At 38.2% G+C, this 12,095-nt stretch overlaps 1 protein-coding gene across 2 annotated transcripts in view; it reads right to left on the reverse strand.

Annotated features, from left to right (window-relative positions):
* Positions 1 to 12,095, reverse strand: part of LOC136008081 (sodium channel protein type 5 subunit alpha-like) — a 213,888-nt gene that overhangs the window by 152,422 nt on the left and 49,371 nt on the right. The window contains exons 5-6 of one of the 2 annotated variants that reach the window (XM_065666864.1): positions 9,960 to 10,088; positions 5,873 to 5,964 (exon numbers count right to left, since the gene is read on the reverse strand). In XM_065666864.1, the coding sequence (XP_065522936.1) occupies positions 5,873 to 5,964; positions 9,960 to 10,088 (221 nt within the window). Of the gene's footprint in view, positions 1 to 5,645; positions 5,738 to 5,872; positions 5,965 to 9,959; positions 10,089 to 12,095 lie in introns of both variants that reach the window. The other variant, XM_065666863.1, reaches the window with a different exon arrangement.

Genomic DNA, 12,095 nt, shown 5'->3' on the forward strand with positions numbered 1-12,095 from the left:
AAGCCAAACTACAAATTCTTTTACTGCAGTACCCTCTGTGAAATCCCTGCTGTACATTTATTTGTTTGTAATACAAGCTTGCAACCTGTATTTGTATCATCTAAGCACACTAATTAATCTTATTTGCATGGGCAAGGACAATGGAAGTCCTAATGTGAACAGGGATAATATTAGGAAACGAGACTTACACAATCCTAATCACCACTAAAGACTATCTTTCTCCAAAATCAGGCCCCAGTATTGCTATTTTAAGGTCATTTCATGAAACATACTTTCACCAGCTTACTTACTAGGGTTTTAAATAGAATAGCAATCCTATACTAGTAGTTTTACAAGTTCATTCCTTGCAGGTGTCAACCAACTTCTTTATGATAGGGCTTTCTGATTTTTTTATTTAATTTTATTTTGTTTTATAATAGCTTAGAGGTTTCTGAACAGTTTGAGAAGAGAATGCTTCAGTAATACAATTGCTGTAATTAAAAACCATTTAAAAATAAGTTGTTCTCTGCCTCCTGGACCTTTGTTGAAACTTTCCAAGAAAACCTTTAGGTGAGTGGTATACTCAAAATCTAACTGATTTTTCTCACCCTTTAAAACAAAATTTGCCTAAAAAAATACGTAGTGTCTCTCAAGTTGCTAGGCACAACTCACTGCTAAGCAAAGTGTTTAAATCACCATTCATTTAAAATTTCTGTGCCTCAAACAGAAGGACTGAGGGGAAATAAGGACACCCAGAACCTCTTGCAGGTGCTCTGCATTTCTCTGAATCAATCCCATGTTTTGTAAAAGCAATGTTAGATGTATTCAAATTTAGAGCACTGTTAAATCTTCTAGATAAATAATCCTCCTTTGAAATAGTGCCAATGAGAGCACTGCAATATAGCTTAATAGAAGATAACGTTTATGGGGCATTAAAGGCATATACTTAATTCTTGCAAGTAAAACATCAAACCAGGCAGCATGCAGAAAAAAATGAGGATCTGATCCAAAGCTGAGCAACATCTACACCCGTTAATGACAATTGGTCTATAGATTACTTCCTATGGAGCAATCAATACAGGCTTTTCCTGAATCACTGAACACTTTCCACACCTCTGGGCGAAATCCTGCTTGCATGACATGAAAAACACCGTGAGATCCAAAATCAGCAGGATGAGGTTTGTATAGGCAGCCTGACATCTGCAGAAAGCAAGAAGGATTTGGCCCAAACATTCCTGTTAATGCATGTAGAAATTACCACATTCAGAGGTTAATCAAATAATCAGTTTTCAAATGCAAATCAGAGACCATAGAAAATGCAAGCAACACCAAACAATGAGAAATGGCAAGATCCCAAAACACCATCCATTCCTTCTACGAGATGTGAGAAAGTATTAGCATAATTCAGTATGACATCCGTACCAGATGTTGGCAATCACCTACAGAACACCAGACACTTTCATGCACAGTCTGGAAACAAGCAGGGAGAAAAAGTAAAAAAAAAAAAAAAAAAAAAAAAAAAAACCAAAAAAAAACAAAAGAAAAAGAGAGTGTGACTTGCACCATGATTGTCCTCACCCAGCCTACTCCTTCTTCTGAGGATACATGTCTTGCAAATGTCTGCATGACTCATGTGCATGCAGGGAGAGGAGAGTTAACTTTTGGTGAATGTATTTTGTCAATAGCCACTGAGATGAAGGGCAGAAAAGGGTTTACTAGCATGCTGGCAAACCTGAATGGTTGTCAGCATTCCCGTAGACCATCTTTCGTGGAAATGTGACTGTCATGTCAGTCTCCAAGGAAAACACAAATTTCTCACCTCTGGGATAGATACTTAAGTGATTTACCCACAAGAAGTATGACATTTATCTTTCTGCAGCAGGACTTCAGTGAGATTGAAGCAATGAATGAGGGTCCATCTCTTCCACAGAGTCTTAATTCTTGTGCTCTGAGCCCTGTTCTGGCTATCAGTAAAGTACCAGATAACATTCACAGCACTATTTATAGCCTTTAGACTCACACTAACTTAAATGGGAGCTGGATCAGGCCCCAAAGTGCCTTGGCCCAATTTTCTATGAGGTCACCTTTCGCCGATACCCTGTCATTTTATGTGAGATGCCTGTGACGTACATGCCTGTTCCAGAAAGAACAGTGGAGTTTCTCTGGATGCATGCATTTCACAAAATCCTGGTGATGATGATGGCCTGCATTTTACAGTCTTTTGAAAGGGGAGGCATAACACTGCGTGCCTCAGAACTTTGTATTACCTCAATTAGTAGTTATCAAAAACATTGGTGATTTACATGCAGATAAACTATGACTCAGACCCTCTATTGTCATGGGAAGAGATCCTGCTGAGCACATGGGGACTCAGATATGCTGGCAATGGGAGACAAAATGAGTGACTTCAGTGGGTTGCTCTGTTGCTGACCATGGTTCCCATCTAGATTGAAAACAAATGAATCCAGTTGCTATGGCAATGTGCAAGATGCTAATTAATAAATAAAATCACTGAGAGTTCAAGATTTTATGCTCCCATAGAGAAAATGCTACCTATTTCTATGCACCTGAACATAAGTGATATATGAAGAAATTAAAAGCGTTTTTTTTCTAATGAGTCGGGGTAAACAGATATCCAGCTACTGTACAAAGCTTACTTTCTCTTGGTAACAGAGGCAACTGGAAAACAGAAAGAAATGGGTGTGTTTAGTGCAGAAAAGGGAAAATTGTGGGGATCCATGAAGGATATTTGTGCTGCTGAATCTCCATCTGAATCTGTCCTCCCAGGACAAATCACCTAATGGCAAAAGCAACAAGGTGCTGGAACAGACTTCTCGGGAAGTCTGAAAATCTCCACCTTTGAAGGATTGTTAGAACAAGTCAGGCAATAAATATCATGCCAGGTCTGAGGTATACTAAACACAGCCTTAGGCCAGGGGAATGGATTCTGAAAGTTTACGGTTTTTTTTTAATCCTTGGGCATCTGTGTCCCCTAAACATCCCTGTGCCTGCTTGCGCATTTTAAAGCCAAGCATTAAAGGTAGGGTGAGATTTTTAAAAGCACTAATTGTTAGCTTTACTGACTCCCTCTGGAGTCAATAGTGAAACTCATTGATTTCCAGTGAAGCAGAATGCCTTTGAAAACCAGCTTCTAAGTGCTTTCCTGGACAGAAGCCTTACACCACGGAGGAGTTGGCCTGATACTTTCGGTAAGCAATTTCACTCAGCATGTTGAGGCCAAGTATGTTTGTGCAAATACAACTACCTGATGAAAAGCCTGATCAATTTTATTGAAGAAAAGCTTAGAAATTTGAAAAGGAGAATACATCTCAGCATTTTTCACCTAAGATGCAAAAGAAGAAGCAAGAATAACAACCTTCTCCCCTTTCTAGCAGTTGAACCCAAAAATCTCATGAAAGGTATTAGTGTTCATCATCTATTCATTTTTTAAGCCTATTGTGGAAATATATTTCATCCCACCATAAGACTACATTATTATTGAAAACTGAGACTGATCTGCAAATAAATCACAGCACCATGGCCAATGTTTCTTTTAGAATATATGTGGCTAACTGAAAAATGAATTGACTCCTCTGAAATTATCTGTTAGCTTTAAAACCAAGCCTTAGTTGTGTTTTACAGGCATCTAGGTATTCTGGACCAATTTGTAGCTCTTCACATCTGTAATTTAAACATATTAAGGGCACAGGTAATCTTAACAACAAAATCTAAGGCCGGATATTCTATTAGCATATCTTCATGCAGTTATGTCAGCAAATAATTTAGTTACTAGTAACTAAAAATGTAATTATAAAAAAAAAAAAAGAAATAATCAGAAAGGAAAAAAAAAAGAGAGAATGTGAGTTATTACGTGTTGCCTCAACAAATAATTGTCCTCTCTCTTTTTTCGTTTTTTTCTATTAGCCAAGAAATGGAACAACTCAGTGTCTGATATCACTGAAGGGCTTTGGTGTATTTTTAAGAACATTTTTTCTCCTTTTTTCTCCTCCAAAATACTCCTTTTTTTGTTTTGTTTTTAAATAAAAACCAGATGAAATTTATCATTTTATGTAAAACAAGGTTCAGCCCCAACTCTGATATAGGACAGCATAAATTGCTGTATATATAACTCAGCAAAATTGACAGGCTCTGCTCTGAAGAAGCTCAAGCTTAAGGTGGAAAGTGAAAGGTGTCCCCTGGAGATGGCTGTCCCTCCAAGTTAATCTTCAAATCACTTGTAAAGGAAACTGGAAAACCCTGGTTTTTGTTCTGACTAGCAATTACTATTCCACATGATCTGTAAAACTGTGCTCAACCTTCTGTTCCCTAGGAAAAAAAAATCCTTTCACAATGAAAATCCGATTAGAGAAAAACCTTCTCTGTTAATAGATTAGTCTTTGTAAACTTGAAGTGAAAAATTAAGACAGAAACTGATTTCAAGGAATACCAGACCTAATGAATTAACATCTTAAAAGTATTCTTTAAAAGCTGTATTTTAACATGCACTTTCAATTAAAAGTACCTTGCTTTTTCAGTAATTTCATGGATTTTCATTACTTTGATGTTGAAATGAGGAAGTAAACACCAGAACATGTCCTTATAAGCTTACGAAGTTTACACCACCAAATTTGTTTAGATTTATATTACAATGTAGAAGTGCATAATAAGGGTTAGAAAAGCCTTCCTAACTTTAAAGAGCTGTGTGTGAGAATCTGAGCAGGTCTATTGATGTTTTGAACATTTTTGACATGTAATTGCCAACATCTGTTCAGGATAATCACTGACAGGATCTACCATGCATGGTTTTTTGCTATCTTCTCTACCTTGTCATGCAGGTTGGAGATGTTAAACACTGAGGCTGAATGAGACCTGTCCATAGATAATGCTTGGCAAGAAAGTATTGTCATATAGTTAGTCCTCAGAGGACTCATCTCTGCATTAATTACTTAATAGTAAATATTATTAATTTTAAGAAAAAGTAATAGATTAGATAAAAAGCTATGAAAAATCTACCAGATCTGTGGTAAAATACTGATTTATTTGTTGATGGGAGGTAACCATATCCTTGCAAATGTAAAAATATTGGAGTTGATGAAATGCTGAACCTACCAAATCAATGATGAAACATTTTCTGATCTCTTCAGGGTCTGAAATTTAAACAGTGTTTCTATCACATGCAAATGGATAAACACCATGACAAATTAGGCTACCTGTGCCTGCAGTCTTGAAACCTCAACTCATAGCACAGACTTAGATTCCTCTGTTGATGCTCTTTCAAACACAAATATGCATTTTAAGGTCATTAAATTTCCATTTTAAAAAATTAATATCTGATGACTTTAAAAGAGTTTCATTGCAATTTTCATATTGGTCATGAATGAGTACTTTGTGTGTGTGTAATTCACGAGCCACCGTATACCACCATTCTCACAGCAACACTCATCATAGTGAGGTCTGTAATTTTGGAGGCACTCTAATGCCTTCTGCCCACAAAAATGGTATTAGAAAAACATACGAAAAATGTATTCTATTGACAGGTCACATTCCCTACATTCCTCCATTTCCTGATCAGCATCTATGGTTAAGTTATTTGTAATTACTGTGTTTACTACTGGAAATGGCATGTAGGCTTTAACTGCAGCCGGAGTGTTTAACCTGATTTTCACCTGAAATGACTGAGATTGTTTTCAGCGCCCGCAGTACTCTGAACGTTCGTAAGGCTGAGACATTGCCCAGGTCCACAAATTCAGTTATGTATCTGTAACAAGGGAAAGTCACACACAGACAATGACAAAACACCAGCAAAAAAAAAAAACAGTCAAAGGGACAAAGAGAGACAGAGAAAGAATCACTTGTAGCTGAGAGCCAAAATGTAAGGATCAGGGCTTCTTACCTGGGATTACTGAAATAGTTTTTAAAGCTCTCAATACCCTGAAAGTCCGAAGAGGTGAAACACTGCCTACTTTCACAAATTCTCCTACATACCTGTAGAATTAAGTCACAGTTATTTGGAATTATACAATAGAGTATGAAACTTGTCTGAATGAAGAATGCAATCATAAAAAGTGGGAGCAAACGCAGCTGAATGAGAGATGCATCCACTTTTCAGGCTGCTATTTGATGCCATTTGTCCCAGTTTTTTCATCATATACATTATTTCAAATGTTTCTTGAACTTTTAAACTTATCTAATAGGCATCAATTCTTTAAAACTACTCATTTAGCTTTGTTACTGTGATGTTCAGCAATAAATACTTTAAAAACTTCACCATCATGTAGCTTAACAAAAAATTCTTTACATTATAGGAAACATTAAGAGTTATTTTGCTGCTCTTAAAAAAATAAAATCTTCAAGCACCCAAGTAATTTTCACGTAATAGCTTCTGCAAACTACATATAGGACAACATCTGAAAATATCAGTGCAAATGTTTCTGCTTGGCTATTTATTCTAAGATGCTGCATTCCATGCTAAAGCAGATGTTGGTTTCGAGAGATGCTTAAGAATTTACTTTGTTTTGTACATCAAATCCATGCCCTTTGGCTGCAGGAAGATGGATTTTGAATGAATATAATTGCAATCCTACTAAAAACTATTTATGATTAAAATATCAATCCCAGCTCTTCACTGCCATGCCTATTTTGGTCATCATGAAGACCCATGACACATCTGAATTGAATGCTGCCAGGAGGGTCAGTTATGGGATGCATTTGGTTTTATCAGCGTTTTACAGAATTTATTCCTCCAAGCTGGTATACAGTAAAATCACAGTCACCATTGTATTCTCTGAACAAAACAGCTCTTGGACTTTTTAATTTCACTGTTAAATTGCCATTAAATTTCATTTATACATTCCACATCTTTGAGACACTTGTTTTTGCATGTTAAGTTAAAAACTCACCTGGTTATTTTACAAAGCCTGCTTAAGTGGGTTTTGTGCAAAGGCCTCTGGGGAGGACAAAGCATCCTCTCCATATCTACTAATCCAGATTATAGCCTGGAAGAGCAATATTGCTTCTCCCCCCCATAATCTCACAGGGGAGTCTGGGCAAAGATTTACCTGTTTCCTCCCCTGGTTTACAAAGTGCTTCTCTCCCAAACTCTTATGCAACATGCAAGGGTGGAAAAAAATTATTTGGGGAGAAGCAATACAGTGGGAATACGATTTTGCTGACTAGAGTTCTGTAAAATAACATTATTAATATGGGAACAAGCATATGAAGAAAATATTACTGCTGCTTGCTCACAATAGTTAGCTCTATTTTGGCCATTTCTTGGAGGAAATTGCAGCAGGCCAGTTCCTCCGAATTGGGAAAGGAGAAGCAACTGAAATTCCCATCCTGGATTTTCCTGTTTGCCAGGGAATTGCTTATTTTCATTAAACTGTAGGCAGGGCACTTCCCAATCCAGAGTTACAGCTGCCTGAAATGGAAAGTACTCACTTGACTGGGAAAGTGTGATCTAAACAGGGGCAGTTTCATAATTTCCTACTTTCCCTTGGACCCTTCCATGGTCCTCAGAGGGCCATGGCTGTGTCTGCTAGCACAGGGTGGAAGAAAAGCCCTAGAGACCTGTGGCACCTCTTACTATCTAGTGTGCTATTTAAAACTACTGTCTGTACCCCAATCTGTGCCATTTCTGCCCCAAAGAGGAGGCAAGAAGTTATTTGGCAGCAACTCTAAAGCAAGTGATGGTCTTTCCACTGGAACACACATCAGTGAAAGAATCAGATTTTCTATTAGCTCAAAACCTTCAGTCCATCTATATCTCATGGGCCCTTTAACAGGCTCTCCCATTTTGAACCCTCACGGCATCTATTTTTCCAGACACAGAAATACTAGTTACAAGTAAAAACAATACCAGAGTTACCTGTGTGGTCAATATTACTTTAAATTACTTGCAAATTGGATTTATATGAAGGATAAATCATATCAGAATAGTCCACTACCCAATGCTCTGTCCTATCTGCTGCTTGCATACTTGGAAGGAGGATTTGTTTTACATGTGAAGACCACACTGACTGTTCAGACTCAAATTTCAGTGACAGTAAAAGAGATGCTCCCAGAGGAGTTCTGCAGAGCTGGGGGTGATGCCCCAGTCTCCGCCCGAGCTGAGAAGATGAGATGGAGCAGAAGCATTGCAAAGGTCGCAAACTGTGGCTCCCTTGTCCTTTTCCCTCCTCCTTTCTGCCTCAACTGTCTCAAACATTCTTCCTTGTAGAATAGAGGGAACCCATGCATGGAAACTCCATGTTGTGCTGAATTCAGAGACCTGCAAATAAACTCACATCCTAACTCACAAACAGATGACTATCACACCCTGCTTTTACCACCTGTCTGATGTACAGCAGAGCAGGCTGGTGATACTTTGTGTTGTTCTGTCCTGCCTCTCAATGCTGCAGCAGAATTGCTCTTAGTACTGCTTTAGGCAAATTTCAGCTAAGAAAAATACCTAATGTGTGCTGACCTCCAAAAACTCCTCCCCATCTGCGCGTATTTTTTGAAAGCTTATCGCAACGGCCAGATGCCAGTTCAACCAAATCCATAGGAATGCAGTAACAGATACCAGGATCAGGCCCAGAGCTGGCTATGATCCAAAGCCTACTAAAATAAATGGGAGTCTTCCCAACAAAATCCACATACATTTTACATATCTTCGTGCTGTTCTGCTAAATGCTGCTAATGTTCATAGAATCATAGACTATTTCAAGTTGGAAGGGACCTATAAGTGTCACCGAGTCCAGCTCCTGGCTCCTCACAGGACTACCTAAAGCTAAACCATTTAGCTAAGAGCATCATCGAGACACTCCTTGAATACTGGTCTGGATCCTTGCACCCTATCTGAGTTGTGCTATCAACTTCAGTGGCCCTCACTGGTGTTTGAACTAAGTTGGGTTGAATATTTTTTCCCAATCTTGGTTCCATTCAAATATAACTGGCCCACGAGTTCAGCTCAAATGGAAGTGCTAACAGGCTTGCACCTCACTTAACACTGTGAATTACGAGGTTTGAAGATGGCAGCAAGAACTCAACTAAAACCAAAATAGAATATAAGTATCATTAAGCAGAAAATACAGGGAGACCAAATGAAGTCCTTCTATGATTAGGAAATGGAGCCTTTCGGGGCATATCTAACCTGATTCCACTTCAAGATGACACATGCTTTTCATATGCTTTTTTCTCCTCTTTAACTATGGAGAAAATCTGCATTTCTAGCTCAGCTTTCTGGTTTTCAGCTGGAGATACCAACAGTGTCAGACATCTGCCTTTGGCCAGAGCTTGGGCTGACCCTGCGTCTGCTGCTGCCTTTGGCTGACTGCTTCCCTACCCCCATGTATTTCCAGCTGTCTAGATGCCACAAATCCAACAGCTCTTTCAAAGCACCAGAACCTCACATGTTTTTAGTGAACTCTAATAATCTAGGTAGAAGTATACATCTGAAGGGGAGTATCATGTTTGGGGGGCAAATTTCTATTCCCAAGATATATGACAAGTTTCACAGGCTTTTAAATCAATTCTCCATTGCAGTAAAATAGTAATTACTTTCAGGATGAAGAGGGTTTGTGAAGAAAGCAAAACCAGTTTTGGTTGTGTTATAGATAGATAGAATATAAATGGGGATTTAAATACATGGGTATTCAGTCACACTTATAATACTTTCTATTCAGGGGTCTAAAGCTTCCCAAAATTGCATTAGATAGGCAAGTATTATTACAGATATACAAACAGCTCTCCATGGAGCACAGAGAGAGTATATAACCTCTCCAAAGCATTTCAGTGAATTGAGAGAACAGAATTGAGAATTCCTCTGACTTCTTCCTCTGAAACCACTCAGGAAAAAAGCTCTCCATCCTGATACACTTCAGCATTTTCTCATTGTTGGTACAATTCGAGTGAAAGACAAAAAAGAGAACCACCAGACAATTCTTTAAAAGTCCTACTGCATATCACTGTCTTGAAAAATACAAAGGAATGCTACTTACGCCATAACAATAACACTGAAATCCAGCCAGTTCCATGGATCTCGAAGGAAGGTGAATTCTGTCATGCAAAATCCTCTCGCCAATATTTTTATCAGTGACTCAAAAGTATAAATACCAGTGAAAGTGTACCTGGGGAATAAAGTGGCCAAGATAAGCAAGAGCATTAGCAAGCAGTAGAGGGCAGGAAAAGCAGAGGCGCACTCAGCTTGATCCTGCTCACATGAGACATTCCTGTCCCTCTTGGTGTTGCCCATGCAAGTCATGGCTGCAGTAGCAGGCTGTGCATGAGCAGCTTCATGTGTGGCCCAGAGGACATGTAAGAAAAGGGAAAACATTCATGACAGCCACAGAATGAAGACAATTTTCACCAAACGGTGTACCTTGATGAATCCTCTCTCATTAAGTCAAACATGGATACTAACTACTCTGTTAAGCTGCGCTACAGGACTTCCAAAACTCTGCAATCACCAGTGAAAGAGGAATGGATTATGCCCCATGGCTTGTTGCTTCTCTAATTTGAAGGAGCCTGGTTGTTCCATTCATACCTCTCATCTCTTCCTGCACAGGACACTTTGAAGGACACCAGGTTAAAAAAATGTCCCCACTTGGTTTTATTAGCTAAAAAGGGTATTCTTCTTGCAACTTCTTTGTTCACTATCACTATCACACCATCCTTCAGAATTAAACAACAGAATTCCCTCACTGATAAAGAGTAAAACAACTCCCACCCGAATACTATACATAATAATTTTGACCTGCTTGACAGTAAAAGAGACACGAGGGTGTTTTTTTCCCATAGTAAGAAAAGCTGTTTATTAACAACAGCCGCCTGTGATGATCTTGAATAGAACATACATCTTACCTTTTGTAATAAAGATGATGCTTGTAATAAAATTTAGCAAATTCTCTATGGAGGACAATAATATATCTGACTTACAACATTCAGATCTCTATTCACCCAGGGATCTACCTACCATCAGAGATGTACTTCAGGGCATACAACATCTCTTTTTTAATGTTTCTACTTGAGACATGTAGCCCAATGAGACTAGGTATTCAAGGCCATATCTTAATAAAAATAATAAATTTTTAGGATCCACCATTGGCATTCCCTACACCTTTTCTACAAATGAAGATGTGGATGATACCAAAGCCTATTAAAAACACCACAAAAAGACACACCTAAAATCCCATAAAACACAAAGTTAGTCATGATGTTAGGGGCTTTTGCAGGAAATGCTATCTTGAGCTTTCTGTTCAGTCCCTAAACATCCGCAGATATAATGGTGCCACCACACACAAAAAAAAATTATAGCAGTTGGGATTCCTGTTTGGTAAAAAAAAAAAAAAAAAAAAAAAAAAAAAAAATTATATAAAAAAAAAAGGTGCAAGCAATTCAAGGTGGTATTCTAAGGAAGAACTTCATTATGCATAAAATGCAAATGTTTTCTTTCAGCTGTATTCTGCTGATCTGCAACAGGGCATACATACAAGATACTGGCAAATCCCTTGCTCTCCAGACACCATGTCACACAGTAGAGTTAGCTACACATGTTATAAAACCTCAGTACGCTTCACCTTAAAATGGAGATTCATAGGACAGGTTTTGTGCAACAGTGGGCATTGAATCTTTCTCACATCTCCTTTTTGACCGTACACCTAAGAATTATCTTGTATCTGATTTTTCATGACGCCTATTTAGTTTTGCTCTGGTATTTCAAATATAGGTCACCCACGTGACCATCTCTTTAAGCATGTGTATTCAGTAATACATGCAGAAAACACATGCAAAGAACTAAAAAATACACTTAACGGTACATAAGCTCATTAAAATGATAGAGCACTTGTATTTATTCAGCATGTCAGATGGTTTAATTGATTGTATAATCATCATCTAATACTAAATGGATCGGGCAAAGACCCCCAGCAACTGAGCAGCTTCTTTAACAACAGAAAAATTTTTAGTGGAGGGAAGTTGAATTGATTTCTTTTTTCAAAATGGTCAGGAAAATGTTTCAAAGGAAGATCTAGGCCGAATATTTGCACAAGGTTACTCTTGCATCCCCTGGTAAGTCTCTGGAACAGCAGAACAAAATGGATTAAATGTATTGCTTCCAAATCCGATAGTAATCAATT

Source organism: Lathamus discolor, chromosome 2 (assembly GCF_037157495.1).
Source record: "Lathamus discolor isolate bLatDis1 chromosome 2, bLatDis1.hap1, whole genome shotgun sequence".
In the NCBI taxonomy this organism is placed as follows: domain Eukaryota; kingdom Metazoa; phylum Chordata; class Aves; order Psittaciformes; family Psittacidae; genus Lathamus; species Lathamus discolor.